We start from the raw sequence: 26799 nt of genomic DNA, 5'->3' as shown, positions 1-26799 counted from the left end.
AGCAAAAACCATTGGGAACATGTAAAACGGATTCTAAAGTACTTAAAGAAAACTAAAAGCTATGGTCTGAAGTATGTCAAAGATGATTAAGAGCGAGGCCCCATTAGTGCGTTGCGCTGCGTTGCATTTTGTTGCGTCGTCGCTGCGTTATTTTCCATATATTTTTTATAACATGCCCCATTAGACCATTGCGTCGTCGCGCGCGACGTTTTAACGGACTGACGGACAAGAGACGAAGCGGGAGGGAAGGTGATGCGCTGCGTTGTCGGAGCTCCGCTGCGACGACGGACAGTGATCCACAGGTAGAGGACGAAGCTAGACGAGCGTAATTACATTTTTTATATTACGATGAGTGAGCAGAATATTGATATTGATATTGATTTTCTCATATCCTTGGTCCAAGAAAGACCCATTATATGAGATAAATCACACGAACACTACAGTGATAAATTTCGTAAGGCTAATGAATGGGCAGATGTTTCTAAGAAATTATTTCAAGGTTACGAGGAGTTTGAGGATCAAAAAAAAGAATAAAATTGGTGAGTTGTTATTTATTTCGATATTTATAAATTCAATACATAAGTTAATTTATATTTTTTTCAACTGCCATGGTAAAGCCCCTTCTGGACTCATAAAGTAATTAGCAAATTGATCTCTGATAAAATTTTCGGCTAATGATTCTTCATTAGCATGAGGTCTCAATTGTGGGAACCTATTTATTGCCATATCGTCTTGTTGTCGTAAACCATCGTGTTGTGTAACAAAATTATGTAAAACACAACATGCTTTTACAATATTAATAGTTAAATCATATGATGTATCAATTGGCCTATGCAAAATGCGCCATTTATTTGCCATGATCCCAAATGCACATTCCACATATCTACGAGCTCTGCTGAGGCGATAATTATAAACTCTCTGTTTCACATTGAGATTGTTTCCGCCGTATGGGCGCATAACATGCTTACTTAAACCAAAAGCTTCATCACCGACGAGTACATAAGGGATTAGTGGCTCGTTATTATGGTCATTTCCAAGTGGTTGAGGATCAGGCAATGGTAATTCATTTCTCATTAAAATCTTGTACAGTGTCGAATTTCTAAAAATAGTAGAATCACTTTCCTTTCCATATGCACCCACGTCGACAAAAACAAACTTATAGTTTGAGTCAACAACCGCTAGCAAAACAATAGAAAAATAATTTTTATAATTATAAAACAGAGAGCCACTTTTGTCTGGTTTTATTAAACGTATATGTTTCCCATCAATTGCCCCGAAGCAATGAGGAAAGTTAGTTTTGAGATCAAAATCTAATGCAATATTTTGAAGTTTTTCTATTGTGATCTCTTCTATGTACTGTGGTCGAACATATTTCCATATAGCTTGACAAACTGACGAAATAGTTCTAGAAATTGTTGCTCTTCCACGTTTAAATTTGAAATGCAAGTCGTTTATCGAATTTCCGCTGCCCAAGTACCTGAAATAGAAACACAAAAATTTTTTGACTTCAAAATGCACTAAAAAGCTTAAAATAATCAGTTTTCTACAAAAATTTGAAGTCGGTGCCAGTCAGGTAAATTTATATGTAAGCGTGAAGGACAACTTTTTTCGATATGTAAAAAAAATAAAAGAAAACAATTCGTCTGGATCAGGGGCAAAACAATTGAAAAAATATCATTATTACAACCAGTTGCTGTTTTTGATGAAAGTTACCCAAAATAAAACTGACAGTAGCCTTGAAATTATGCATGAAGAAACGGAACGAAATGAAAACACATCTCCATTTCCTACAAAAAAAATGACCTCGTTACCTCCAGGTCCTTCTCGCTACGTGCCTGCAAGCCGTAAGAGATCACACCCATCTATAGATGATTTCGAGGCACAAACTTTAGAAGCGTTGCAAGAGAAAGAAAACCGCCACTTATCATTTTTCAAAGGAATTTTGCCTTCTTTGGATGGATTTACGGAATTACAAACTTTGACATTCCAAAGCAAAGTTATAAATATAATTACCGAAATGCGATTCGGGGAACAGGCAGTTCAATCAACAACATGGCAATCACGCGGGTATCAGACTGGACAACAGTATCAAGCAACACCATTGCAGCCACGTGGATATCAAACTGGACAACAGTATCAAGCAACACCATTGCAGTCACGCGGATATCTAACTGGACAACATGCCCAATCACCATCGCCATCGTCGTATCAAACAGATGAATTCGAAACTAACTACTCAGCCAACACTACGATTAATAATTTCACTGATGATAGTCAAGAAGAAGATTATAACTTTGCTTTGTTGCCTAATAGTAATACTTAAATTAAACTGTGTTTAAATATAATAAATGAATAACTGATTTACATTATTATGATATTTGAATTACTTACCTCAATGTAATACCAATCATTTCGATCGGTTCCAAAGGGTTCCTGAAATTGGTATACTGCTTCTTTAAATGTGGTTTTAAGGTCTTAACCAAATTATTAAAGCTGGCAACACTCATTCTAAAAAAATTAAAAAAAATCTTTTCATCTAACAACAACTCCCTATATTCTTGCATAAAAAACTGACCATCACTATTTCTTAATGATATCAAAGGAGATATCCAGAATCTTCTATGATTTCTACATTTATTTCGGCGGTGGCGTAATAAAAGCAACAAAAGAACACGTTTGTATCTATCCATGGGCAGAACTGAGACGCAACTGCGAAGGCGTGCGTACCCTCTTGCGTTGCGAGGGCGCAGCGTCAACGCAACGCAGATATGACATACAATGCGTTGTTCCGTTGCGACAACGCGATGCAACGCAACGCAACGGATTAATGGGGCTTCGCCCATACCCTACATGCGGCCTATATGACAGTCTGCGGCGAGACGCGACGTAACGCGCACTTGTTTTGAGGGCGACCAGATGCGACAACACAAACTATAACATTTTTCGCTTTAAGAAGAAAATTAATATATGTAATGGTTGATTCAGAAGTGTTGATCGCCGCAGTGCGTGAGCAAAGATTGTTGTGGGACAAAAAACATAAACATTATAGGAATCGTTTATTAGTACAAAGATGTTGGAAGAATGTTGCCGAAGCAGTAGAATGCATAGGTAAGTTTTATTTACATTATTATTAAGTTTAGTAATTTACTCTTGCAATCATTTTGTTAATCGTTAGGTGGCTGGCTGTTGTTCTGGCCTGCCACTTCCGCTAAGTGACGAAACCTTCAATGTTCATTAAAATAATTCGCGAATGTCTCTCTTGTATGTATGGCTGCTTGACTTGAGGCATTATATCTTCTTGATCTTCGAAGATCAGGGGATGAAGTTGACGTCAAATTTTCGCAATTACTCTCAAGATCACGTATTATATTGTGAAGTAGAGTTATAGCTTTTATAGTGTTAATTGTATTTTCAATATCTGTCTCAATTGGCGTATTAAGTAATCCAAATCTTGACGCTATTGAACCAAAAGAACACTCAACGACCATCCTCGCTCGAGACAATCTATAGTTGAACCGCTCTTTAATATCTCCCTCACTGACATTTTTTTGTGCATAAGGCTTCAGAAGGTATGTTTTTAATGGGAATGCAGCATCACCCACAAATACAAAAGGCGCTTTAATGAGGGTATTAGGTAAAAAGTCGGGTTCCGGTATTTGTAATTTTTGATGTTCTATTGCTTGTCTTAAAGTACATGCGTCAAAAACTCCAGCGTCGTTATCTTTTCCATAGGCCCCAATATCAACCATTATAAATTTATAGTTAGCATCAGTTAAGGCTAGTAATACAATAGAGAAAAATCCCTTATAATTGTAGTACATAGAACCAGATTTTTTTGGTTTCTTAATACGTACGTGTTTGCCATCAAGGCTACCAATGCAATTAGGAAATTGCCATTTCTCCCAGAAATCTTTTGCGATACTTTTCCACAGTTCCGTTGTAGGTATAGGCATATGTTTTATTACTAAAGTCTTCCAAATTGCAGTACACACTTCTTTCACTATGTTTGAAATGGCAGGTTTTGATATACGGAAATTGAATGATAACTTTCTATATGGTGTTCCAGTAACCAAATATCTGTAAATAATAATATTGTTTTAATTTCAGCTGATGATGTAAAAAAGTAGTGGAAGAATTTAAGAGATTCCTATAACAGAGAGCTTAAAAAAGTAGAAAAGCCAAGATCGGGTTCGGACGCAGATCAAAATGGTCAATATCAAGGCGATTGGCCACATTTTGAATCAATGCAATTTTTAAAGACAATTTTGAAACCTCGTAAAACTACGAGTAATATTCAAAATAAAATATTAGATGAAAACGACATTATTGATGATGATACAATGATGTCTATTCTTTCTGAGCAATCGGCATACAATACGCAAACCGATGAATCGCAGTTCAATACAGATGATACCAATTTGGCAACAATTGATGGCCCTACGACTGATGCTGCAACTCTACAAAATGCTATTTCGGCACAGATACTACATGATACCTCGACACCTGGACCGTCGTATACCCCATCGCGAGCTATTGGAACGTTGGCTAACCAAAAGGTACAAGAAGGTGCAGCAAAAAGTATTGAAGAAATCTTAATAACACTCGAACGAGTAAAGATAGACCTAATGAAGAAAAATTTAAATGAAGACAACGACGACTTGAACTGGTTCAAGTCTATAATGCCGTATATGAAAAAGCTACCATCTCTGAATAAATTATTATTTCGGACTCAGGTTCAGGAGATGCTCATCAACGAAATATCAAAATTGAATACCCCATCAAACACAGAATCTTCAATGATGGGTTACTTCACTTCTGGTGATTCATCTCAGTGATAATTTCATAATAATTAAAATACATATTTTCAATAATACAATATTATGTAGTTTCATTTCTATGTACTCACCGCAATGTCAAGAGTAATCTTTCTTCAATAGAAATAGGTTTTTGAAAATTTGTTGTTTTTAATTGAAATTCAGACTTAATATAAGCAATAATGTAATCGAAAGTAGACGGTAACACTCCACAATATTGTTTAAACATTTTAGAATCGTTTCTTAATTTTGGATATAAATGATGGAACTCGCCAAATGTGTTTCTTTGTAAAAATATTATATTTGTTTTCTTTCTGTGTTTTTTACGATATTTTTTTAAAAGTCTGTACTTTAAATATGAACTTTCAAGCAAAACTGTACTGTATTTCTCCATGATTCGAGAAGTAATGACCAAAATCACGTAGGACATTTGTCGCGTATAGCATCGCGTCGCATTACGTCGCGCCGTGTTGCGTCGCGTTGCGTCGCGTTCGTCGCTCACGCAGGACACCGCGTGAAAAACTCCAAGAACTAGAAAATGCAATAGAATAAATAAAAATGGGATATTATCGGTATTAGCGCAATGAGGTTGACACTTTAAAAGTTAACTATAATAACCTCAATTGTCTAGGTTATTACTTGGTTTTATTAACTTATTTTTCTTTGTACCTGTGTCTAGGACCTTCTTAGTGTTTATGCAAGATAGGTAATAAGTTGTTTTTTTCACAGGGAGTGTTTTTTTTTCTATAATTTTATATATATTTTTTATATTGCATTACAAAGTAATATAATATTTTAATAGTTCATTTGTAATGAGGTCTGGTCCGGGTATTCTATCAGCTTTTTGTGAACTAATTGCTTTGACAGTTTCTTCTTTTAATATTTCAGGTATTCGTTCTTCGTCAGTTTGTGTATCGTATCCTATTACTGCTTGTTCCACTGTTTGACTTTGATATAATTTCCGATAAAATTTAGTAGCAACTTTTAGTATTTCGGATCTATTACTTGTAGTTTTCCTATCGTGCGTTTTCATATTTAGTATCCAATCTTTTTTTTACATTTAATTTCTTCCATGCCTTTTTTATTCCTCCTGTTTTTTGTATATAGTTTTGTATAGTAGTTAACCGTTTGGTTTTCCTTTCTTTCCGAAGTTGTTCACTAATCGTTTTGCTTATTTCTGTTATTTTTTTACGGTTATCGTTATTTTCTCTTTGTTGTAAAAGTTTCGTTACGTTACGTTACGTTCCTGCAGTAGTTGTTTAGTGTTAGGTGAAATTTATTTCTTGCTGTTTGTGTTTGTTTGTCTTGTTACCGTTTTCAGCTGGTTTAATAGTTTATCATATTTTGCCTGTAATGAAGTGCATAATAAATCCTTATGTTGCTACTTCATCTGTATGTCGCAGCGGTACATTTCAGTAACTGCAAATGCTTATAGGCTTAATATTTAGAATAATTTTAAAAATTGATTTCAAAATTTCAAACTGATACTACTAGGGCATGTGAGGTATATAAAGGGCTACATTTGCACATTTCAAAACAGATTTTTATTTATTATGTGATTATTATCATGTAGTTTGTGATTGATGATGTGATTAAACTATCAAAAAAACTACCATCCCCCTTTCCTTATCTCGGAAGTTTGTGAAGGGAGAAATACTTGGGATTGATGAATAGTTAAATAACTTTTAATAAGTCCAAGAAATATACGGAATCCACGGCGTACAAGGCCAATTCGCACTTGACTGGTTTTTTAAAAATGAAAAGATCATTACTAAATATGAAATTATCACAATTTATACCTTCTATCTATACCAACTTATGGAAACAATGCCAGATTCACTAAAGACATCAATGACTATGCGATTGAAATCTAAACTAAAGGCAAAGGTAAAGAAATTAACGCTTGAAGAAAAAATTATGGCAGCATCCATTTTTAAACAAAGCCAGAAGGGTTACAATTTTTTAAAGAAATTAGTGGTAAACGAATACTTCAATGTCACTTGAGTGCTTTCAATATAAAACCAGGAGTTAATAAAGAAATTATTCATCATTTAAGAGCAACTGTCAGAAAACATCCCCTTGAGAAAAGGTTGTATAATCTTTTATTTGATGAGGTAGCTTTGTCACCTGGTTTTACCTGGCTTTACTTTGACAAAAATGAAATTATTGGCTTTGGAAATTTTGGAGACAGAAAAACTAAAAACATTGCTGCTCATGCATTGGTTCTAATGATTAAAGGTGTTCAATCTAAAACGAAACAACGAATATTATTTACTTTCTGCAAAAGTACAACAAAAAAGTTTGATCTAAAGAAATTGTTAATAGCCACCATAAAAGAAATGAACCAAGCTGGCATCATTATAGTGACTACCATTTGTGATCAAGCTACTTCGAATGTTAGCACAATAAAAATGCTGCAAAATGAGACGAGAGAGAAGTATTTACGACTAAATAAAGAACATAAATCAAAGGTATTTGAAGTCGATGATTTAAAAATCTTCCCTTTATTTTGTGGGACCTACATTACCTACCACACGCAGCGTCCATACAAAACATCAAGCATATGCCCGCGCGAGCCGAAGGCGCGCGGTTACTAAAACGTTGGAGCACATACGCCGAGTTTTGTATGGACACAGATAGGCGCGTATTTATATGGTGCCCCCCGCGGCGACGGTGCGCCCCTCACCTCTCGTACAATTCGTAAGAAATAATTATTGTTCTTACATACTCACTCGCTATTGGTAGAAAAGCCAATGTTTTGATTTGTACATAATTTTCTTAAAGAATTTTATTCTTTTTATAGCCCTTCCGATTGGTAAACCGGTAATTAAATTGTAACTCACATTATAATCCAATTTCATTGGTTATAATGTGAAACTTTTTATTGGAGACGAATTTCTGTAAATATTGTTTATTGGTTATTAATAATTGTCATTTTTGTATATATATCTGTGTAAATTTCAAATAAAATCATTCCACCTGAAGCATCAACAAGTTTATTACGATACTCAAGAAACCTCCGAAATAGTTAGGGATGCAATAGCCCATACAATTTGATACACCTCATTTATTGAAGGGCCCCTACGAAATAATTTTATGGCAAAAAATATTAAATTTGCACAAGAAAATAAAGATAAAATTGCGAAATGGGAACATTTAAGAATGTTGTTAAATGAAGATAGAGGAGAAGATGAAGTGAGTGTTGTAAATAAATTGACTGAATACCATGTGGATCCGGAAAAGGTTCCAAAAATGAAAGTAAAATATGCAGCCCAAGTTTTAGTCAGCGAGTGTGCGGTTATGAGATATCTAGCAAGTAAGTTCGAAAGAAATATCTTAACATTTTGCTCAGACCTTAGGGTACAATGTTATAATTTTATTGTATCACGTAACATCTTTTAAAGAAAGTGTCGGTTGAAAGTCCATAATGAGTTTCATGTGGAATTCGTTGAATAGCGCTTTAGATAAGAGAATTTATCTGTCATAATAAATTCTGTATGCAAAATACAGGCTGGACCAAAAGTCCGGTAACATTTGAATCGAGCGCTGCTTCCAATTGCGGGGGATAGGGGGGAGCGGGGCGTTACTAAGCGCGAGAGCGGCTAGTTGGAATTCAGTGCAATGGCGTCGTTCAGCGGAGCACAACGCGCGTTTTGCGTACGCGAGTACTATCGCAACAACGATTCTGCGACTGAAGCGCAACGAAAATTTTGTACACAGTACAACATTCGAAATAAAAATCAAGCTCCATCAACTCGTGCAATTAAAAATTGGGTACAGAAGTTTGAGAAGACGGGTTCAACATTAAATCAACCACGATCCGGCCGACCTAAGACGTCGAGAGAGCCCGCAAACATAGAGCGCGTACGAGCATCTGTTAAAGAACAACCTGGCCTGTCTACTCGAAAGCGGTCTAGTTATTTAAATGTGTCTAGGACATCTTTAAATCGTATTCTTCACAAGGATTTACATTTACACCCGTATAAAATTCAAATTGTACAACAATTAAGGCCAAATGACTACACTCAGAGACTGCAGTTTGCCAACGAAATGCTTGCGAGGTTTACGAGCTTCAATAACATCTTTTTCTCAGACGAGGCACATTTTCACATAAATGGGCATGTGAACAGGCAAAATTGCAGATACTGGAGTGATGCTAACCCGCAATTGAAGCACCAAAAACCCTTACACTCGCCCAAAGTTACTGTATGGGCAGCTTTATCAGCCAGTGGAATTATCGGTCCGTATTTTTATGAGGATCAGAGAAGCCGTCCCGTTACCGTCAACACACAGCGATACATTGCCATGCTACAGAACTTTTTTGCTCCAGCATTACAGGACTACTCTGGTTTTAATCAACGGACATGGTTTCAACAAGATGGGGCCACATGTCACACCTCCAACGACTCAATAGCAGCGGTTCGTGAAATTTTTGGGCAAAAAGTCATATCCAAAAGAGGTGACATTAACTGGCCACCCCGCAGCCCGGATTTGTCACCAATGGACTTTTTCCTTTGGGGATACCTCAAAAGTAAAGTTTTTAATAACAACCCTCAGTCTATTGAAGAATTAAAAGAAAATATACGCGAGGAAATTCAGAACATTTCTCCAAACCACCCTGTATATTTATTTTAAACTTTGAAACGCCATTATAAACAAAAAAATTATAAAAATATCTTTTCAAAAAGTTTTTATTTTTAGTTATTTCTACGCCCTCCGTTAGCTGCGGATAAGAAGCGGGAGTCGATGCAACAGACTGTGCCGACATACGCGCAGGCAGCCGCCGAAACTAGCACCCGCACCTAACCGGGCACCACCAGTTGCTCCGCCGGCACCGACCGCTGACCCTTCAAGCGCCGCAACCACACCGCTCACCGCAGCAAAGGGAGCTGAATTTTATAAAACCATCGACACATAAGCCTTTATGAAAATCAATTTAAATTAAGCTTAGTGTCACTAAGCCAATAATAAGCGTTGATTGCCGGAATCAACGCCTATTAGACAATACCACAACTTTGTCTTCAAACGCTTCTATGATAACGAAACCTACACATATTCATCGCCTGCATACCATACATTCAATAAAAAATCTATCAATTCAAGAGCTGAAACGCAACGACTTTTGTCGTGAATCCACGGCGCTATCTGTTGGGCTTCAGAGCATTTAGCGGCTCACCCTGATTTAGGGAAGAAAATTATCTTTAGTGATGAGGCTTATTTTTGGCTGAGTAATTTTGTTAGTAAACAAAATTGCCGGATTAGGAGCAAGGAAAATCCACGGGAGTTCCATCAGGCGCCTCTGCACACCGATTTTTTTTTCTGTTTGATATGGATTTCGGTTCGGCGCATTCTCGTTCCAACCTCCGTCCCGCACGGATGTCTCTACCGACGAAGCCCGACTCAAGCACAACAGGTGCGGCTACCCGAGCGCCCTTTGTGTGCGCCGACACTTTATAAACGCCGACCCTTTGTTCGAAGGGTCGCCTCGCCGCCGTCTGTCTTAGAAATTGGACAAAGGATTTCTCCAGAAGCAGGACAAAAGAATTCTCAACAAAGATAACCCGCACAGCAGGTGCAACTACCCGAGCGCCCTTGTGTGCGCCGACCGTTTGTGATCGCCGACCCTTTGTTCAAAGGATCGCCTCGCCCGCCGTGACCGCATAAACAATATATCTACAAACTGATAAACTAATTGTGCAGTGCAGTGCAGTGCTTAAGTGGAAAAGTGAAGTGTAGTGCACTCCGCGAATTCCGCGAAAGTCCTGCCAAATCAACACTCACAATCAATCACCTTTGGGAGTAGGCACTCACCTCTGCCACCCACGGGCAGATCTCATTAGAGATTACACCGTAGGCACACACCTCCCTGCCATGAAGGCAGGGAGGAATTTCTTTTTCAATGGCCACCATGGCCACCAGTACTACCCCTCACCCACTGGAGGGTTTATTCAAATACCTAGAAGCTAACTTTCCGGACATTCTTGCCACATACGTCAAGGCAAGCGTCCCAGTGGTCCATTTCGACCAACCCGCCTCTCCGGATTGCCCACGACCAACGTCTCCCACTCCATCTACCTCCTCAGAGATGGAGGTAGTATCTAACTCAGAGGATGACGGTTTCGAACCCGTCAAAAAACCTAAAAGATCTGCCAAGCGTAAGGCAGCCCTTCGCAAGGCATCCCCTCCTCCCAAGAGGGCGCAGAAAGCTAGAAGCAAATCTCGCTCCCTTCTGCGGCCTTCTACGTCAGCTAAGCTGACACCCGCAACGGGCGTAGCTTTCAGCCAGCCGACCCAGGGTCCGGCTGGACAGCCAGCTAGCAAGCCAGCCAACTCAATGGTTAGCGACGGACTAAAGAGTCTCACAAAGCGTCCCCCTCCGATATTCATTCAGGACAAAAAATCCTGGGAGAACCTCTCTCGGATCATTACCGAGATGAGGATTCACTACACAAACGCACGTAATACCGCTCAAGGTATTAAAGTGCAATTGACTACATCGGACGACCATAGGCGTCTGACGACATTGTTAAGGGCCAAGAATATTGACTACCATACGTACGCACTTGAGGAGGAAAGACAACTCCGAGTTGTCGTACGAGGTCTTCCTCAGGAACTCAGTAATGAGTTCATTTATGAGGACCTGAAATCGCAGGGCCTACCTGTACGCGAAGTACATCGCATGTACAACGTGCAGTCCAAGAAGGCCTACGACCTCGCCTTAGTCATACTCGACCTCTCTCCAGAGGGTAAAAAAATATTTAACCTCCGATCCATTGGACGCTTATCAGGAGTGTCCGTGGAGGTCCCTCGAAACCGAGGCGCCCCGGGACAGTGTCACCGCTGTCAGTTATACGGGCACTCGGCTCGTAACTGTCACGCCCGCCCCAGGTGCGTTAAGTGCCTCGGGGACCACGGCACGAGTGATTGCCCTCGCAAAGAGAGGGTCGCAGAAGTACCGCCCGCGTGCGTTCTCTGCCAAACTCAGGGTCACCCGGCTAACTACCGTGGATGCTCGAAAGCACCACGGCGTCAGACAAGCCGAGGGAAGCCCCAAGCCAAAGGGGCCCGTACGCCCTCAGCGAAAACACCAGTCGCTCCTTCGACAGTCTCTATTGCAGCACAACCCCCTAAGGGTAATGCCTGGGACAAGCCTCTCTCAATGGTGCAGAAGCCTGCACCCCCAACTGCGCCGGCTCCTAAGCCGCCGCAGGCCCCTAGGGTCCCTACCCCCGCTTCCGCTGTACGTAAGGACAGCATTGCGGACGACCTTAAACTCGTTTGTGACTTCGTCGGGGCATTCAACCCGAACGAATTACGTGTGCTTGCAGGAAAGTTAAGGGCTGCTAACAACAGCCCGCAGGCTCGACTGCAAGCAACCGTCGAGCACGCCGGCCTCATTGACGCCATATGGCGTTACACAGCTCCCTCTCATTTAGTATATTAAATGGCAGTCCCAGTAGGTAAGTACAAATCCCGCTCGATAACTATTGCTTCGTTTAATGCAAACGGCCTTAAGAAGCAAATGCAACTTGTTCGCGACTTCGTTACCGCGCATCAAACTGACTTCCTGCTTGTTCAGGAAACCTTCCTAAAACCGAGTTTACGCGATCCGAAAATCGCTAATTACAACATCGTACGCAACGATAGAGTCAGTGCTCTCGGGGGCACATTAATATACTATAGGTGATCGCTTCATTGCACTCCTATGGATCCACCGCCGCTTAGAAACATCGAGGCGTCTGTATGTCGGGTGAGTATGACCGGTCATCGACCGATCATTCTCGCTTCGGTTTATTTATCCCCGACAAAAACATTACTCGAAAGCGATATTAGATCGTTACTTTCGATGGGTAGCTCGGTCATTCTGGCGACCTTAACAGCAAACACACTAGATGGAACTCCATTTGGACTAACCGCAACGGTACCATCCTTGATAGTCTAACAGCTCTATCGAGCTTTAGCTTCGTTTTCCCTTCTATAATAGTCACGATCGCGATAGGGCCGATATATTAGATATTGCTATTTTAAACGACGTAACACTACAGTTACGTTCAATAGAAGCCATATCCGAGTTAGACTCGGACCACAGACCGGTAGTCATACGGCTAGGACCCGAGCCTACGCTAACCCAGCAAACTAAAACAATCATTAATTGGAAAAAGCTCGAAGAGCAACTTCAATCAATCGATTCACCTGCTTTTTGCGAAAGCGGCCACTTCACAGGTCACCGACTTTATTCGCGACGCGATACATAATAGCTCTAGGGAGATTCCAGTGCAACCAGACGGCCGCTGGGAACTCCCTAGCGATATAAGGGACCTTATTACTCGCAGGAACTCAGCTAATAGAGCTCAAGATTTGTGTCCTTCAAACGTAAATAAAAAACGACTCTGGAATCTGCAAAGAAAGGTTAGAGCCCGAATTGCAGATCACAGTGACGAGCGCTGGGGGGAAAAGCTAAGCGAGCTGTCACCGTCTCACCTAGCTTACTGGCCCCTAGCTAGAACATTAAAAAATGACACGATTTCTTCTCTACCACCATTGATTCGTTCCGATCGAACAGTTGCATTTGACGATAACGAAAAGGCCGAGTGCTTAGCGGACAATATTGAGTGCCAGTGCTCCCCCAGTCTACACCCGTGTGACCCCGAGCACTTTGCGAAAGTTGACTCGACGGTCACACAATTAATTTGTCATCCCCCCGATAGCGAACCACTCACCCCAACCACGATAGAGGAGGTCGAAAAGATAGTGCATGATCTAAATGCTAAAAAGTCGCCCGGCCCCGATCGTATTACTAACAAAGTAATAAAATACTTACCCGCCCAGATTCTTTGCTTATTAGTAGCAATTTTCAACGCCCTTATGGCAGGCTGCTCCTTCCCAGACCAGTGGAAAGAGGCTACCGTTATCGGTATATATAAGCCCGGTAAGCCTAGAAATCTATCCACTAGTTACCGTCCTATTAGTCTTATTAACTCATTGGGTAAGATTTACGAAAGATTAATATTAGCCCGACTAAAAACAATTATAGAAGCTAATAACCTTCTTGTTAACGAGCAATTTGGCTTTAGAGCCGGACACTCGGCCACACATGCAGTGCACCGCGTCACGGAGCACATCTTAGCAGGCATAGCTCGACCTAAGAGGCCGCGATACACAGGAGCCCTTTTCTTCGATGTAGCGAAAGCCTTCGATAAAGTCTGGCATAATGGACTTATATATAAGTTCCATATGCTAGGCATTCCCGTTAGTCTTGTACGTATCGTACACGACTATCTATCGAATCGTACATTCCGGTATAACGTAGAAGGCACTCTGTCCTCTGCTCACCCCTTACGAGCCGGAGTCCCTCAAGGATCCGTGCTATCACCCACACTCTACTCCTTATACACATCGGACATCCCGAAGTGTAAAAGTACAGAGCTAGCCCTATTCGCGGACGATACCGCTATATATACTTCGTCTAGATCAGCTAGACTTATTACTCTCCGCCTTCAGGCCGCGGCCAACGCTCTAAGTGCTTGGTTTCGAACCTGGAGGATAGAAATTAATCCAGACAAAAGCACTGCAGTATACTTTCGACGGGGTGGCAGTAAATGTAACTCCCCCGAAACCCGTCCGGGGTCAATAACCCTATACGATAGGCCCGTCCCTTGGCTTGATAAAGTCAAATACTTAGGTGTCATATTAGATCATGTACTGAATTTTAAATCTCAAATAACAAATATAAGGAACAAAGCTTTCTTTGTTCTAAGTAGACTATATCCGATGCTATGTAGGCGCAGTAAAATGTCCCTTAGAAATAAGGTGACATTATACAAAGCATGCATTCATATGCATTCGTCCCATTCTTACATACGCGAGTGTCGCATTCGCACACACGAGCGAACACAATATAGCCCGCCTACAGGCTATACAAAATAGATTCTTACGCATAGCCACGGGCTGCTCTTGGTACATGCGTAATATAGATTTACACAGAGATTTCAAAGTTGATTCCATTTCTAAGGTAATCAAGGATCTCTCAATAAAATATTTCGAGAAAGCCGCCAGGCACTCGAACCCTCTCATACAGAATATCTCAGTGGCATCCTAAATCGATTCATAGGCGTCCTAAAGACGTCCTAGTCGCCCCCGATGATAAAATCTCATCGGCCAACGCTAACTTGTTAGGGAACACAATGAACACACACCGACCCCGCCGGCGGGGTCGACGACCCTCTTTCATTACGTCCCGTCGACGCTTAGGCGTATGACGGCATTATAACGCAGGAGTCCTCCCCTCCCGATTTCAACGGAGTCCTAAGCCGAGGTCTGGCCTCACAGGAGGCACCCTTAGGACTCCCGTCTCTCTTGAGCCCTGTGTGGCTCCCAACATCCGGCTGAGTTCAACTCGCCCATCCCGCCCGGTGACGCTGTAGAGGCCAATAAGGCCAACAGTATTACACATTTCGAAAAAAAAAAAAAAATCGGTTCGGCGTTATCAGTAGCCCTTATTTCTTCGAAGACGATGATAAAAAAATATTATATTAATTATATAACGCATACGTTTTACAAGAAATACAGACCTTTCCCCTCCAGCAGCCGCGCTTTAAACGCCATTCCAATTTTTTCCGAGTTTATAAATGAGGATATACTCACTATTATTGTGGATCAAACAAATTTATACATCACTCAAAAAATATCTCAAACTGTCCACCTATAACTGCTACTGAAATCAGACAATTTCTAGGTATCATCATATTTATGTCTGTGTACCATTACCTATTGGGGTAAATATGGCTTCGATCATATACGAGTGACGATGACGGTAAATAGATTTGAAAAAATGAGATCCGTAATCCATAGTACATCAATTGATATTGTTGAAACGGTGGTGTGTGAATGCGAGTCACGTGATCGGAATCGTTTGAAGGGGCAAAATGTAACAGCATTTTAAAATTTGAGAGTGAGATGTGAGAGCGACAACCAATCAAATCACAAATTTGGGAATCAAAATCAAGAGATCGTAAAAAACATTTACTCATGGCTTTTAGGAGTAATAAATATCATCACTAATGTTGCATCATAGATTGGGTGGAAATTAAAGTGCAAAATCTTTTAATCTTTCTTCACACGCATGACTAATTTTATTAAAGTACTTATACTAATTTTATTAAATTTAAATATTTAACCGCCCCGACCAAAAATACTGGACAAGAACAGGACGCCATTTTAACAGGACTTACTTACTACAAACTACTTATACGACAGTAACTCCAACGCTGATATTCAGAACTCAAATGTCGTCGTTCCATCTGGATCTTCACAAACTGAAACTGTAAGTGCTAGGACACTTTTGGAACCACAGACATCTAATAAATTTCAGTTCACTCACAGTGTCATTTCGGGTGTAATGCAGAAGTAATACAATTGAATTTATAAATGTGTGCATAGGACGACTGTCGTAGTCCCGTCAATTTGTATATAAATTTGTATGTATACCAGTGCATTTCCTTTCCGCCCTTCCTTCTTTCCTTTTGGGTACAAACCCCAACGCATTGCAATGTTAAAAAACAGTGCTCGTTGTTCCGAATTGGACTGATACATTTGCAGCATACAGCATAATCGACTAATACTAATAACTAAATAGTGGCCGAATATTGTGGATACTCTAGTTTTTTCATTAAATATTTTATCTTCACAAAAAAATCAGTATAGAAATTTCTCCTTACAATTTTTTATTTTTTTTACCTATAATTGATATCAGTATACTTGGCATGTAATTATTATGAGTTTTATCATCTTTAACTGGCTTTAATAAAAAATATTAAATTTCAGGCCCTCTGCATTATTTCCCCAAGCCTGAAAAAGATTTAGAAATGTTTGAAATCTGAAAAGCAGTGTTAGAGAATGACACTACAGAAAAAGGAAATATGTATATCTATAACCAATTGAGGTTATGCAATAAACATCTTGAAAATTATTACATATTACCAAGCAACAGGCTTACAAGAAATGCTTTTCCAACTCTGTACAGGGTTACAGGGTAATATGTCACGATCCTTTTAAAGGGTTATAGTTCAGGACAATAGCTATCAAATGACCCCCAAAATGCTTATGCAAAAGTGTATCGTTTTCGAGTTATTAATTTTTTAATATTTTTTTTATTTAAAGGATGTTTAAGATTCTAAAATTCAATAAAAAAAAATCAACGTATTTTCCCTATTTTTTTTTGTAGTTCTTGCTAGGGTACATCCTAGTTAATAATAACCAGTTATAAAACAAAAACAATCTTCAAGCATTTTTAAATTACAGATCCAAAAGTGTACAACTTTTCGATTTTTAATTTTGATTCTTTAAGTTACTCGCAATTTTTTTGTAAAAATCACTATGACTCTTATCGTGCGGATCATTTTAAAAACATCTGCGTTTCCTTAGCTATCCATCGGTACATAAAAAGTACAGTAACAATCATAAACTCAGGAGAAAATTAGATAACAAAGAGACCAGGTAGGAAATTCTAAGAAATGCTATTGTTAAGAAATTAAATCTGGATCAAAGACAAAAGGACCTCAATGCAAAGTAGTTAAAGATTATTTTTAATAGGGGTAATAGGTAAAAAAGGAGAGATAAACCAGAGCTGTTTGTGGAATACTATTATCAATTCCTTTGAATTTACCGTCATTTTTTCTAATTTCCTTTTATCTCATTTCTTTTAGGAATAAGAGTAATAAAACCTTGTCGGGGTACATAATACTCACTGTACTTGCACTGCTCGTATAGTGTGGACGCGCTTTAGTGAATATTGATCTCTTAAATTTTTGAAAAAAACCGCTTCGTTTACTGGACTCTGTTTCTTACAACTTCGTGACTCGGCTAGCTAAAAGGAATTTGTGATTTGTGTTTATGATAACTTGGCGCGTAAAAAGGACTATTATGGCTGCAGAACAAAATTCTTCTCGTCGTCCGTACTCTAATGAGGAATACGCTGACATCTTATTTTGCTATGGATATTGTAACGGTGACGCCGCAGCTGCTCGTCGTGAGTATAATCGTCGATTTCCGGATCGCCGGACACCTGACAATAGTGTCTTTATTGGTGTGTATCGTCGAATTAGAGAAACTGGTCGCGTGCAAAGGAGACAATCTGATTCCGGACGCCCTCGTGTCCGTTCTCCAGATGAAGAAGATGTAATTATTCGTCATTTTCGAGAGAACCCTGCAGTTTCCACCAATATCGTGGCAAACCGACTGGGCGTATCTCAATGGAGAGTCTGGTTTACTGTCCACGCGGCTGGATTGTATCCCTATCATTACACACCCGTACACGTGATTGAAGAAGGAGATCCTGCAAGACGTTTAGATTTTTGCCGATTTATGCTACACTGTGATGCAGAAAATCCCAATTTTTTGAGAAAAATTTTATGGACAGACGAGTCAAAGTTTGACAAAGATGGTATTACTAACTACCACAATATTCGATATTGGTCTCAAAAAGAACAGGGAAACCCTCACAAAAAGCGATTAAGCGGTTCCCAAAGACGTTTCTCGGTAAACGTCTGGATGGGGATTATCAATGATAATCTTATTGGGCCACATTTCCTACCTGATAACTTAAATGGTGAAAGTTATGAAAGCTTGCTTAGAGAAATCCTGCATGAGTTACTCGAAAATGTTTCGCTGAAACTTAGGCAGAGAATGATATTCCAGCATGATGGTTGCCCCGCACACTTTCGAATGTCCGTAAGACAGTGGCTAGACAGCAATTATCGTAATAGATGGATTGGCAGAGGAGGACCAATCCCATGGCCAGCGAGAAGTCCAGATTTGACTCCGATGGACTATTATGTCTGGGGGCATATGAAAAGCCTGGTTTATGATGTTTCACCAGTACAAACAATTGAAGAACTCAAAACAAGAATAATGAATGCTGCAAATTCTATTCGACATAGCTTGAGTAGTGTTGTAATAAAAAGTGAATTAAGAAAAAGAATGCGTATTTGTATACGAAATAGGGGATCTCATTTTGAACACGAATTATGAATAATAAACAGTGTAATTTCGAAAGTATGGAGTAACTAAAAAGATTAAGTATTTTGTTTTTGATTTAAATTCAAAATTGCAATGACAGCTCTGGTTTATCTCTCCTTTTTTACCTATTACCCCTATTAAAAATAATCTTTAACTACTTTGCATTGAGGTCCTTTTGTCTTTGATCCAGATTTAATTTCTTAACAATAGCATTTCTTAGAATTTCCTACCTGGTCTCTTTGTTATCTAATTTTCTCCTGAGGTTATGATTGTTACTGTACTTTTTATGTACCGATGGATAGCTAAGGAAACGCAGATGTTTTTAAAATGATCCGCACGATAAGAGCCATAGTGATTTTTACAAAAAAATTGCGAGTAACTTAAAGAATCAAAATTAAAAATCGAAAAGTTGTACAGTTTTGGATCTGTAATTTAAAAATGCTTGAAGATTGTTTTTGTTTTATAACTGGTTATTATTAACTAGGATGTACCCTAGCAAGAAATACAAAAAAAATAGGGAAAATACGTTGATTTTTTTTTTATTGAATTTTAGAATCTTAAACATCCTTTAAATAAAAAAAATATTAAAAAATTAATAACTCGAAAACGATACACTTTTGCATAAGCATTTTGGGGGTCATTTGATAGCTATTGTCCTGAACTATAACCCTTTAAAAGGATCGTGACATATTACCCTGTAACCCTGTATATTAAGAAAAGTGAGAGTTGGTTGACATACTTTTAAATATCATTTTATTTAGACACTCACTGTCAACATATTTAGAGAAACAAAATAATTTATGATTAATTTATGACACAACTTTTTTAAAAATTCCTTCTTTATTGATCTTAGCAGGATGAAGGTAACTAATAGTACTTTCAGTGGTGTACTTGTCCCCTTCTTAATTATCCACAATAATATTATTAACACTAGATTTACCAGACCAGTCATTTAGACTGGTCGTGCAATTTCAATTCAAAATTCCCACTATATTACACATTTTTTTTTTTTCAGAAATGATGTTATGACTTTCGTAGCTATAATTAGAGAGTACGTTTTTTAAACTTAATGTTATTTTATATACATTAGTAACAAATATAATTTTTGTTGTTGACATTTATACCAGTACCAGTCAAAATGACAGGTTGTGTTTGTATGAAAAAAATGTATGATTTTGGGAATCATGAGACCGATGCAGTACATATAGCACTGAAGCGTATTTTGTTATCGTCTTTTGTTTTCTTTCACTATCGTCATTGAGTTGATGACGTCATTTTGATGAGCATTTATTTTGTAAATGCACTAGACATGTTCAGTCTTGTTTCTAGCTTTGTGCAACGCGCAGCATTTTTCTTATAAACAAGATTTTTATAATGATTGTGAGCCCCTAAAAATGTCAAAAAAAGCAAAACTTTCTACATATTTAGAAAATGCAACCAACATACCTCTGGAATGTTCAGATGTAGAAAGTGAATAGTAGTGCTATTATCGAAAGTGGTGATGAGGAAATTCCTGACGAAGACAATATATGTAGATCAGTCAAATGACAGTGATTGCGAAAAGATTCTAAACAAACGCACAAGACGATGTATGCGATTCCCTTCCAGTTCTGAAGATGAATGTGGAAGTAACATACCAAATCAGCAAACTGAAATTGCTTCAGACGGAACTATTTGGACGAGAATTGAAGGAGGTGTTGCTGGTAGATACCCCATAATAGTGCCTTCAAAGATGTACACGGGCCAACAGCACGTGCTAAAAGAAACATTATGAACGGGAATCTAAGTAGTGCGTTCCTATTACTGATTGACAACCACATCTTGGAACATATTCGAATTTGTACTGAGTTAGAAGCCTCTCGAGTTTTGGGGAAAAACTGGACAATTACGCAAGAAAAATTGAAGGCATTTCTAGCAATATTATATGCACGTGGAGCGTACGAAGCAAATAATTTGAGGCTTCAATATTTGTGGAATAACAAGTGGGGACCATCGTTTTTCTCCAACACTATGAGTAGACGTGATTTTACTGAGATTATACGATACATTCGTTTTGACAAAAAAAAATCAGAGGAGTCAACGTTTGCAGACAGACAAGTTCGCTTTAGTCTCAGCAGTTTGGGGAAAATTTATTGAAAACAGTAAAAATTGCTTCAAACCGGGAGCTTATATTACCGTGGATGAGCAACTTTTTCCAACAAAGGCCAGATGCAGATTTACTCAATATATGCCAAACAAACCCCAAAAATTTGGCATAAAATTTTGGTTGGCGTCCGATGTAGAGACGAAATATGTGGTAAATGGCTTTCCGTATTTAGGAAAAGACGAGACACGAAATGCATCAACCCCCCTAAGCGAATTTGTCGTGATGAAACTTCTTGAACCATATACCATGAAGGGTAGAACTGTAACAACTGATAATTTTTCTACAAGTATTCCATTGGCGTTGAAATTACGATCTAAAAACGAACGAACACTACGCGCAAACAAGAGGGAACTGCCGAAAATTTGCAAACTAAAAAAGACAGCATGGCACGGTTCTCAACGTCGTTGTACCAATCTAATGGATGCACACATTGTTTATAAGAGCAAACCTAATAAAAAAGTACTTCTACTAAGTACCAAACATAAACACATCAAAATTGATAAAGCTGCAAAGAAATTACCTGAAACCGTATCGTTTTATAATAATACCAAATGGTCGTCGACGTTACTGATCAAATGGCACCAAAATATACAATGACATCAGGTTCCAGAAGGTGGCCTCTTCAAGTATTTTTCAATATTTTAGATTTAGACGCAATAAATAGATGGGTATTGTACAAAAACACAACAGGAGAAAATATTTCACGAAAAGATTTTCCGTTTCAATTAGCAGAAGAACTTGCTTCAGAATATCAGACTTCAAGGCAAAAACCACACGAAACCAATATACCAACCACAAATGCCACAGTTTATGTACGAAAATGGTGTCAAATAGGATATTGCAATAACAATAAAACTACATATATCTGCAATAAATGAAAAAAAAGTCTATGCTGAAAGTGTACACGCAGCAAAATCTACACATGTAGAAATTGTGAGCAACAAACTGTAAATAATTAAGTGTTTTGTTGTTTGGAAATGTATATAAATCCATTTATCTATTATAATTAATATTGTTCAACTTTATTTTTGTCATTTTTAAGAGTAAATATAGATTAGAAACCACAAGAAGCCTGTTTTTTATGCACCAGTCGTTTTGACTGGTTTGGTACAAAAAATGAAACAAGCTGGCATTTTTATAGTGACTACCATTTGTGATCAAGCTACTTCGAATGTTAGCACAATAAAAATGCTGCAAAATGAGACGGAGAGAAGTATTTACGACTAAATAAAGAACATAAATCAAATAAAATAAAGGCATTTGAAGTCGATGATTTAAAAATCTTCCCTTTATTTGACACACCTCATTTATTAAAGGGCCCGTACGAAATAATTTTATGGCAAAAAATATTAAATTTGCACAAGAAAATAAAGATAAAATTGCGAAATGGGAACATTTAAGATTGTTGTTAACCCTTAATAACCTAGAGTTTCAATTTTGATACTAATATTTTAAACCGAATATTCACATCACTATTAGTTTTTTTTTATATGTTGGCTGTATGTACACTGGCCGCCAAAAAAATCGACCCACCCGTATTTTTTTACTTACAAAGTTGTTATCTTAACTATGCGACGACCTAGGTGGATTGTTTTACTTATGGGACATACATTTAACATTTTATTACCCACTTGATATTGATTTGGAGGAGTTGTAAGTGTTATTGAGGATATTTGGAATATTTTTAAAGTATTGATAAGAAAACGTTACTTTGTGCACAAAGTGCATGGTTAGTTTATTTCCAGTTCTTAACGCGGAGTCATTTCGGTTCGATGTTTATTATTGATTAAGTGTATGAAACTTTGTTGAAACAATAATTTTAATAAGTTTAAACATAAAAAATGGATACTACTGAAGCAGAAGCTGCTCAAGTCGTAGCTCTTATTCATGAGGGGTTAAGTCAGCGAAATGTGACTAGAACACTAAAATTAAGTCGTTCAGCGGTGCGAAGAGTGTACAAACGCTACTTGGAGACTGGGGAGTATCACCGGAGACCAGGATCTGGCAGGGGGCGTGTCACGAACCCGACCGATGACCGTTTTATTGGTTTGACGTCTTTAAGAAACCGACATCTTTCGGCTGTTGACGTTCAAGGTAGACTCTGAGAAAGTCGTGGAGTGTCTGTGAGTGAAAATACTGTAAGAAGAAGACTTCGAGAGCAAAACTTAATCCTTCACAAGCCAGCAACAGGACCAAAACTCACAGCATCCCATCGACAAGCAAGACTACAATTTGCTAGGCAGCACGTCGATTGGACACTGGACCAATGGGAGACAGTATTGTTCAGTGATGAAAGCCGAATGTCTCTAGTAGGCTCTGATGGACGACGTAACGTCATGCGAAGGCCAGGAGAACGCTACTCTCAGTGTTGCATTCGAGAAACAGTCCGATTTGGTGGAGGCTCTACAATGTTTTGGGGAGGTATTTCTTTGACGGGACGCACAGAGTTGGTTTTTTTCCGTAATCGTGCTGTTAATGCTGAAACTTACATAACGGACATTCTGGAGCCTCATGTGATGCCTTACGCTGGATATATTGGGGATAATTTCCAACTTATGCACGACAACGCACGACCTCACGTCGCTAGAATTGTTAAAGACTATCTCAGGGAAGTCGAAATACCAGTTATGCAGTGGCCAGCCAATAGTCCGGACTTAAACCCGATAGAGCACCTCTGGGACCAGCTAAAACGTACGGTTCGAGCACGAAATCCAATTCCAGAAACCCTGAATCAACTGGAAGCTGCCCTAACTGAAGAATGGCAACGGACCCCACAGGAAGACATTAAAAAGCTAATCAGGTCACTTAATAGGCGTATGCAGGCAGTGATTAGGTCAAGAGGAGGAAACACTCCCTATTAAAGTAAGATTTAGGCACCCAAATTTAAAAACAAACGGCATAATCGTTTTGTACACAAAAAAATAAAATTGCGTAAAATTTTGTGTTTTCGTGTTTTGTCACATATTTACCTAAAAACCTATTTTTTGCGCAGTATTTCTGTTTTTGTACAATCCTACAATTGCATTTTTTCATTATCAATCTTAAAAATATAAATATGTGGTAGTTTAAAACCATACGACAGCTTTTTTACAAAAAATGTAGGTGGGTCGATTTTTTTGGAGGCCAGTGTATTTTACTGTTGTATAGTATTCTATCCAACGAAATTAAAAAAAAAACAAATGTCATTATTGTTTTATTTTATCTGTGACATATTACTTGCGCGGCAAAGTGAACAAGTAAACACATTTTACTAAAAGTTTTGTTGAATATAAATTTGATATATTTTCTTTTTCTGAAGAATATAAATACTTTTGAGGTAAGTGAATACATTATTTTCGCTATGATATAATTATTTTTAGCAAATGCATGTTTTACTTGAAGAAATTAGTGCTTTTTTTTTGGTATCAATATTGATACTTCAGGCATTCCGCCCTACATAAAACCTACCTACTAACTCTTTAGCTATAAAACTTTTTGAACTTTCGTTTCATATTTTTTCTGCATAGCTTGGTGTGGGGATTACTTTTGTTTTTATTTATTATAGAAATTTATCCAAAATGCGGCCAGAAGAGATTGAGAACATATTGAAGCGGTTAGAAAATGGTGAAATTTCGGAAGACGATTCCACCGACAATGAAGATGACATAGACTATTATTCGAGCCAAAGAGATCGTCTGATGGAGCTAGATGATGAAGAGGATGTAGGTAATTTTCCCACTGACCCAAACTTGTATGCAGATCCGCCTGCAGCAAACGTAGATACCGACATGCAACATAATTTAGAGACTGTTGAACGAAACCCAACTCCTACAACCAGCAGCCAGAACAACCTGCAAACTGCACCTTTCAACTCTAGAAACTTAGTGTGGAGAGTAAAAAATATGGATTTAGTCCAAAATGCTTTCCAGTTTGCTGGAAATACTGAGTATTCACAAGAAATTATGAACTTAGACACTCCATTTCAGTTTTTTTCTTATTTTTTCGGTGAAGACATTTTGAGATTTCTAGTGGACGAGTCAAATAAATATGCCTTCCAAAAGAATCCCAACTTTACAGAACCTGTAACTGTCTTAGAATTACGTAAATTTATTGGAATTCTTATTTTTACTAGTGTATATCATTATCCTAGTGTCCGGTCATACTGGTCAAACATTACAAAGTTTGAACCCATAGTACAAACAATGAATCGCAACAGATTTGATAAAATTAGAGAAATTTTTCACATGAATGACGACTCTAAACATTTGCCCATTGATCACCCCCAGCACGACCGACTGCATAAAGTAAGACAAGTGATAGACTATTTGAACAAGAAATTTATTACTTTACCATTTGAGCATCGTCTATCACTAGACGAGCAGATGTGTTCCACAAAAATGAAACATTTTATGAAACAATATTTACCCAACAAGCCCCATAAGTGGGGATTCAAATTATACGTGTTATGCTCTCTGTCTGGTTATGCCTACAGTTTTGAGATTTACTCGGGAGCTAAGGACATGGACCGTTTACCTGGCGAACCAGACCTCGGAGCTGTGTCGAATACAGTTATTCGATTGCTACGACCAGTACCAAGGCATGTCAATCATATAATTTATTTTGACAATTTTTATACGAATATTCCTCTGGTACATTACTTGACCAACGAAGGTATTTATTGTCTTGGAACAGTACAGAGAAACAGGCTTGGAAAGTCGTGCAAGTTGCCGGATAAACGGGAGATTATGAAATCCAACGTACCCAGAGGAACATATCACGAAAATGTGGCCTCTCACGAAGGCCTAGAATTGTCGGCCACAAGTTGGAAAGACAACAAACAGGTATTATTACTATCCACGTATGTTGGCGCTGAACCAGCGGATACTATAACCCGCTACGAAAAAAAACTAAAGGCCAATATTCAAATATCATGTCCTCGGGTTGTAAAAGAATATAATGCACACATGGGCGGCGTTGATTTGATGGATAGCTTCATTGGTCGATATCGCATCCGCATAAAGTCGAGAAAGTGGACAACGAGGCTCTTCTACCACTTGTTAGACATGACTGTCATCAATGCTTGGGTACTGTACAAAAAGGTAAACACAAGGAAAGGAAAACTTCAGAAGAATATTATGAAGTTAGCAGATTTTAGAACTGAGCTTGCCGATACTTTATGTAGATATCAAAGTCACTCAAAAAATAAAAGGGGCAGACCCAGTACCAACAGTCAACAAGACAATACAGTACCCTCTAAAAAACCCCGGACAGGTGCACAAGTACTACCCCCAACTGACGTGCGTTCCGATTGTATTGGCCATGAAAAAATATTTATGGAGTCTAGGAATAAATGTAAATTTAGTAATTGTAGGAAACTTACCTCCTGGTTCTGTAAAAAATGCAAAGTATCGTTATGCGATAATAAAAACAATCGATGTTTCGCATTATTTCATGCATAGGTCATTTAAGATTTCTTTATGGCCATAATGCCTGAAGTATCAAAATTGATACCTGTTTTTTTTTAAATAAATATGTAAAATAAATATTGTGATTTATTTAGCTATTTTTCCCTTCATCTAGACCCTCAAGCAAATACAGTAATATTTAACAAAGAAGACTCGCGTAAATCAGGCTACTAAGGGTTAAATGAAGATAGAGGAGAAGATGAAGTGAGTGTTGTAAATAAATTGACTGAATACGATGTGGATCCGGAAAAGGTTCCAAAAATGAAAGTAAAATATGCAGCCCAAGTTTTAGTCAGCGAGTGTGCGGTTATGAGATATCTAGCAAGTAAGTTCGAAAGAAATATCTTAACATTTTGCTCAGACCTTAGGGTACAATGTT

General features: G+C 38.4%; 2 protein-coding genes across 6 annotated transcripts; both read right to left on the bottom strand.

Moving 5' to 3' along the window:
- Window positions 1-549: 549 nt before the first annotated feature.
- On the bottom strand, window positions 550-26595 carry LOC126779595 (uncharacterized). Its single transcript, XM_050503731.1, has 3 exons — window positions 26336-26595; window positions 2392-2508; window positions 550-1477 (listed from the first exon to the last, which is right to left on the bottom strand). The coding sequence occupies exons 1-3, from the start codon at window positions 26410-26412 to the stop codon at window positions 589-591; spliced, it is 1083 nt and encodes a 360-aa protein (XP_050359688.1). The 5' UTR covers window positions 26413-26595; the 3' UTR covers window positions 550-588.
- On the bottom strand, window positions 3043-15597 carry LOC126779574 (uncharacterized). Of its 5 annotated transcripts, XM_050503683.1 has the most exons (5): window positions 15386-15597; window positions 7547-7712; window positions 5484-6233; window positions 4907-5345; window positions 3043-4077 (listed from the first exon to the last, which is right to left on the bottom strand). In XM_050503683.1, exons 4-5 carry the CDS (start codon window positions 5242-5244, stop codon window positions 3225-3227), a joined length of 1191 nt encoding a protein of 396 aa, XP_050359640.1. In that variant the 5' UTR covers window positions 5245-5345; window positions 5484-6233; window positions 7547-7712; window positions 15386-15597; the 3' UTR covers window positions 3043-3224. The 5 variants fall into 5 exon arrangements, with proteins under 5 accessions (XP_050359640.1, XP_050359639.1, XP_050359642.1 ...); XM_050503682.1 differs by lacking the exon at window positions 15386-15597 and having other exon boundaries at window positions 7547-7826; XM_050503685.1 differs by lacking the exon at window positions 15386-15597 and having other exon boundaries at window positions 5484-6162; window positions 7547-7826.
- Window positions 26596-26799: the final 204 nt, after the last annotated feature.

This window comes from Nymphalis io, chromosome 29 (genome assembly GCF_905147045.1).
Source record: "Nymphalis io chromosome 29, ilAglIoxx1.1, whole genome shotgun sequence".
Taxonomy (NCBI): domain Eukaryota; kingdom Metazoa; phylum Arthropoda; class Insecta; order Lepidoptera; family Nymphalidae; genus Nymphalis; species Nymphalis io.
The sequence above is the reverse complement of the archived record's forward strand: the minus strand, read 5'-3'. Positions and strand labels throughout refer to the sequence as shown.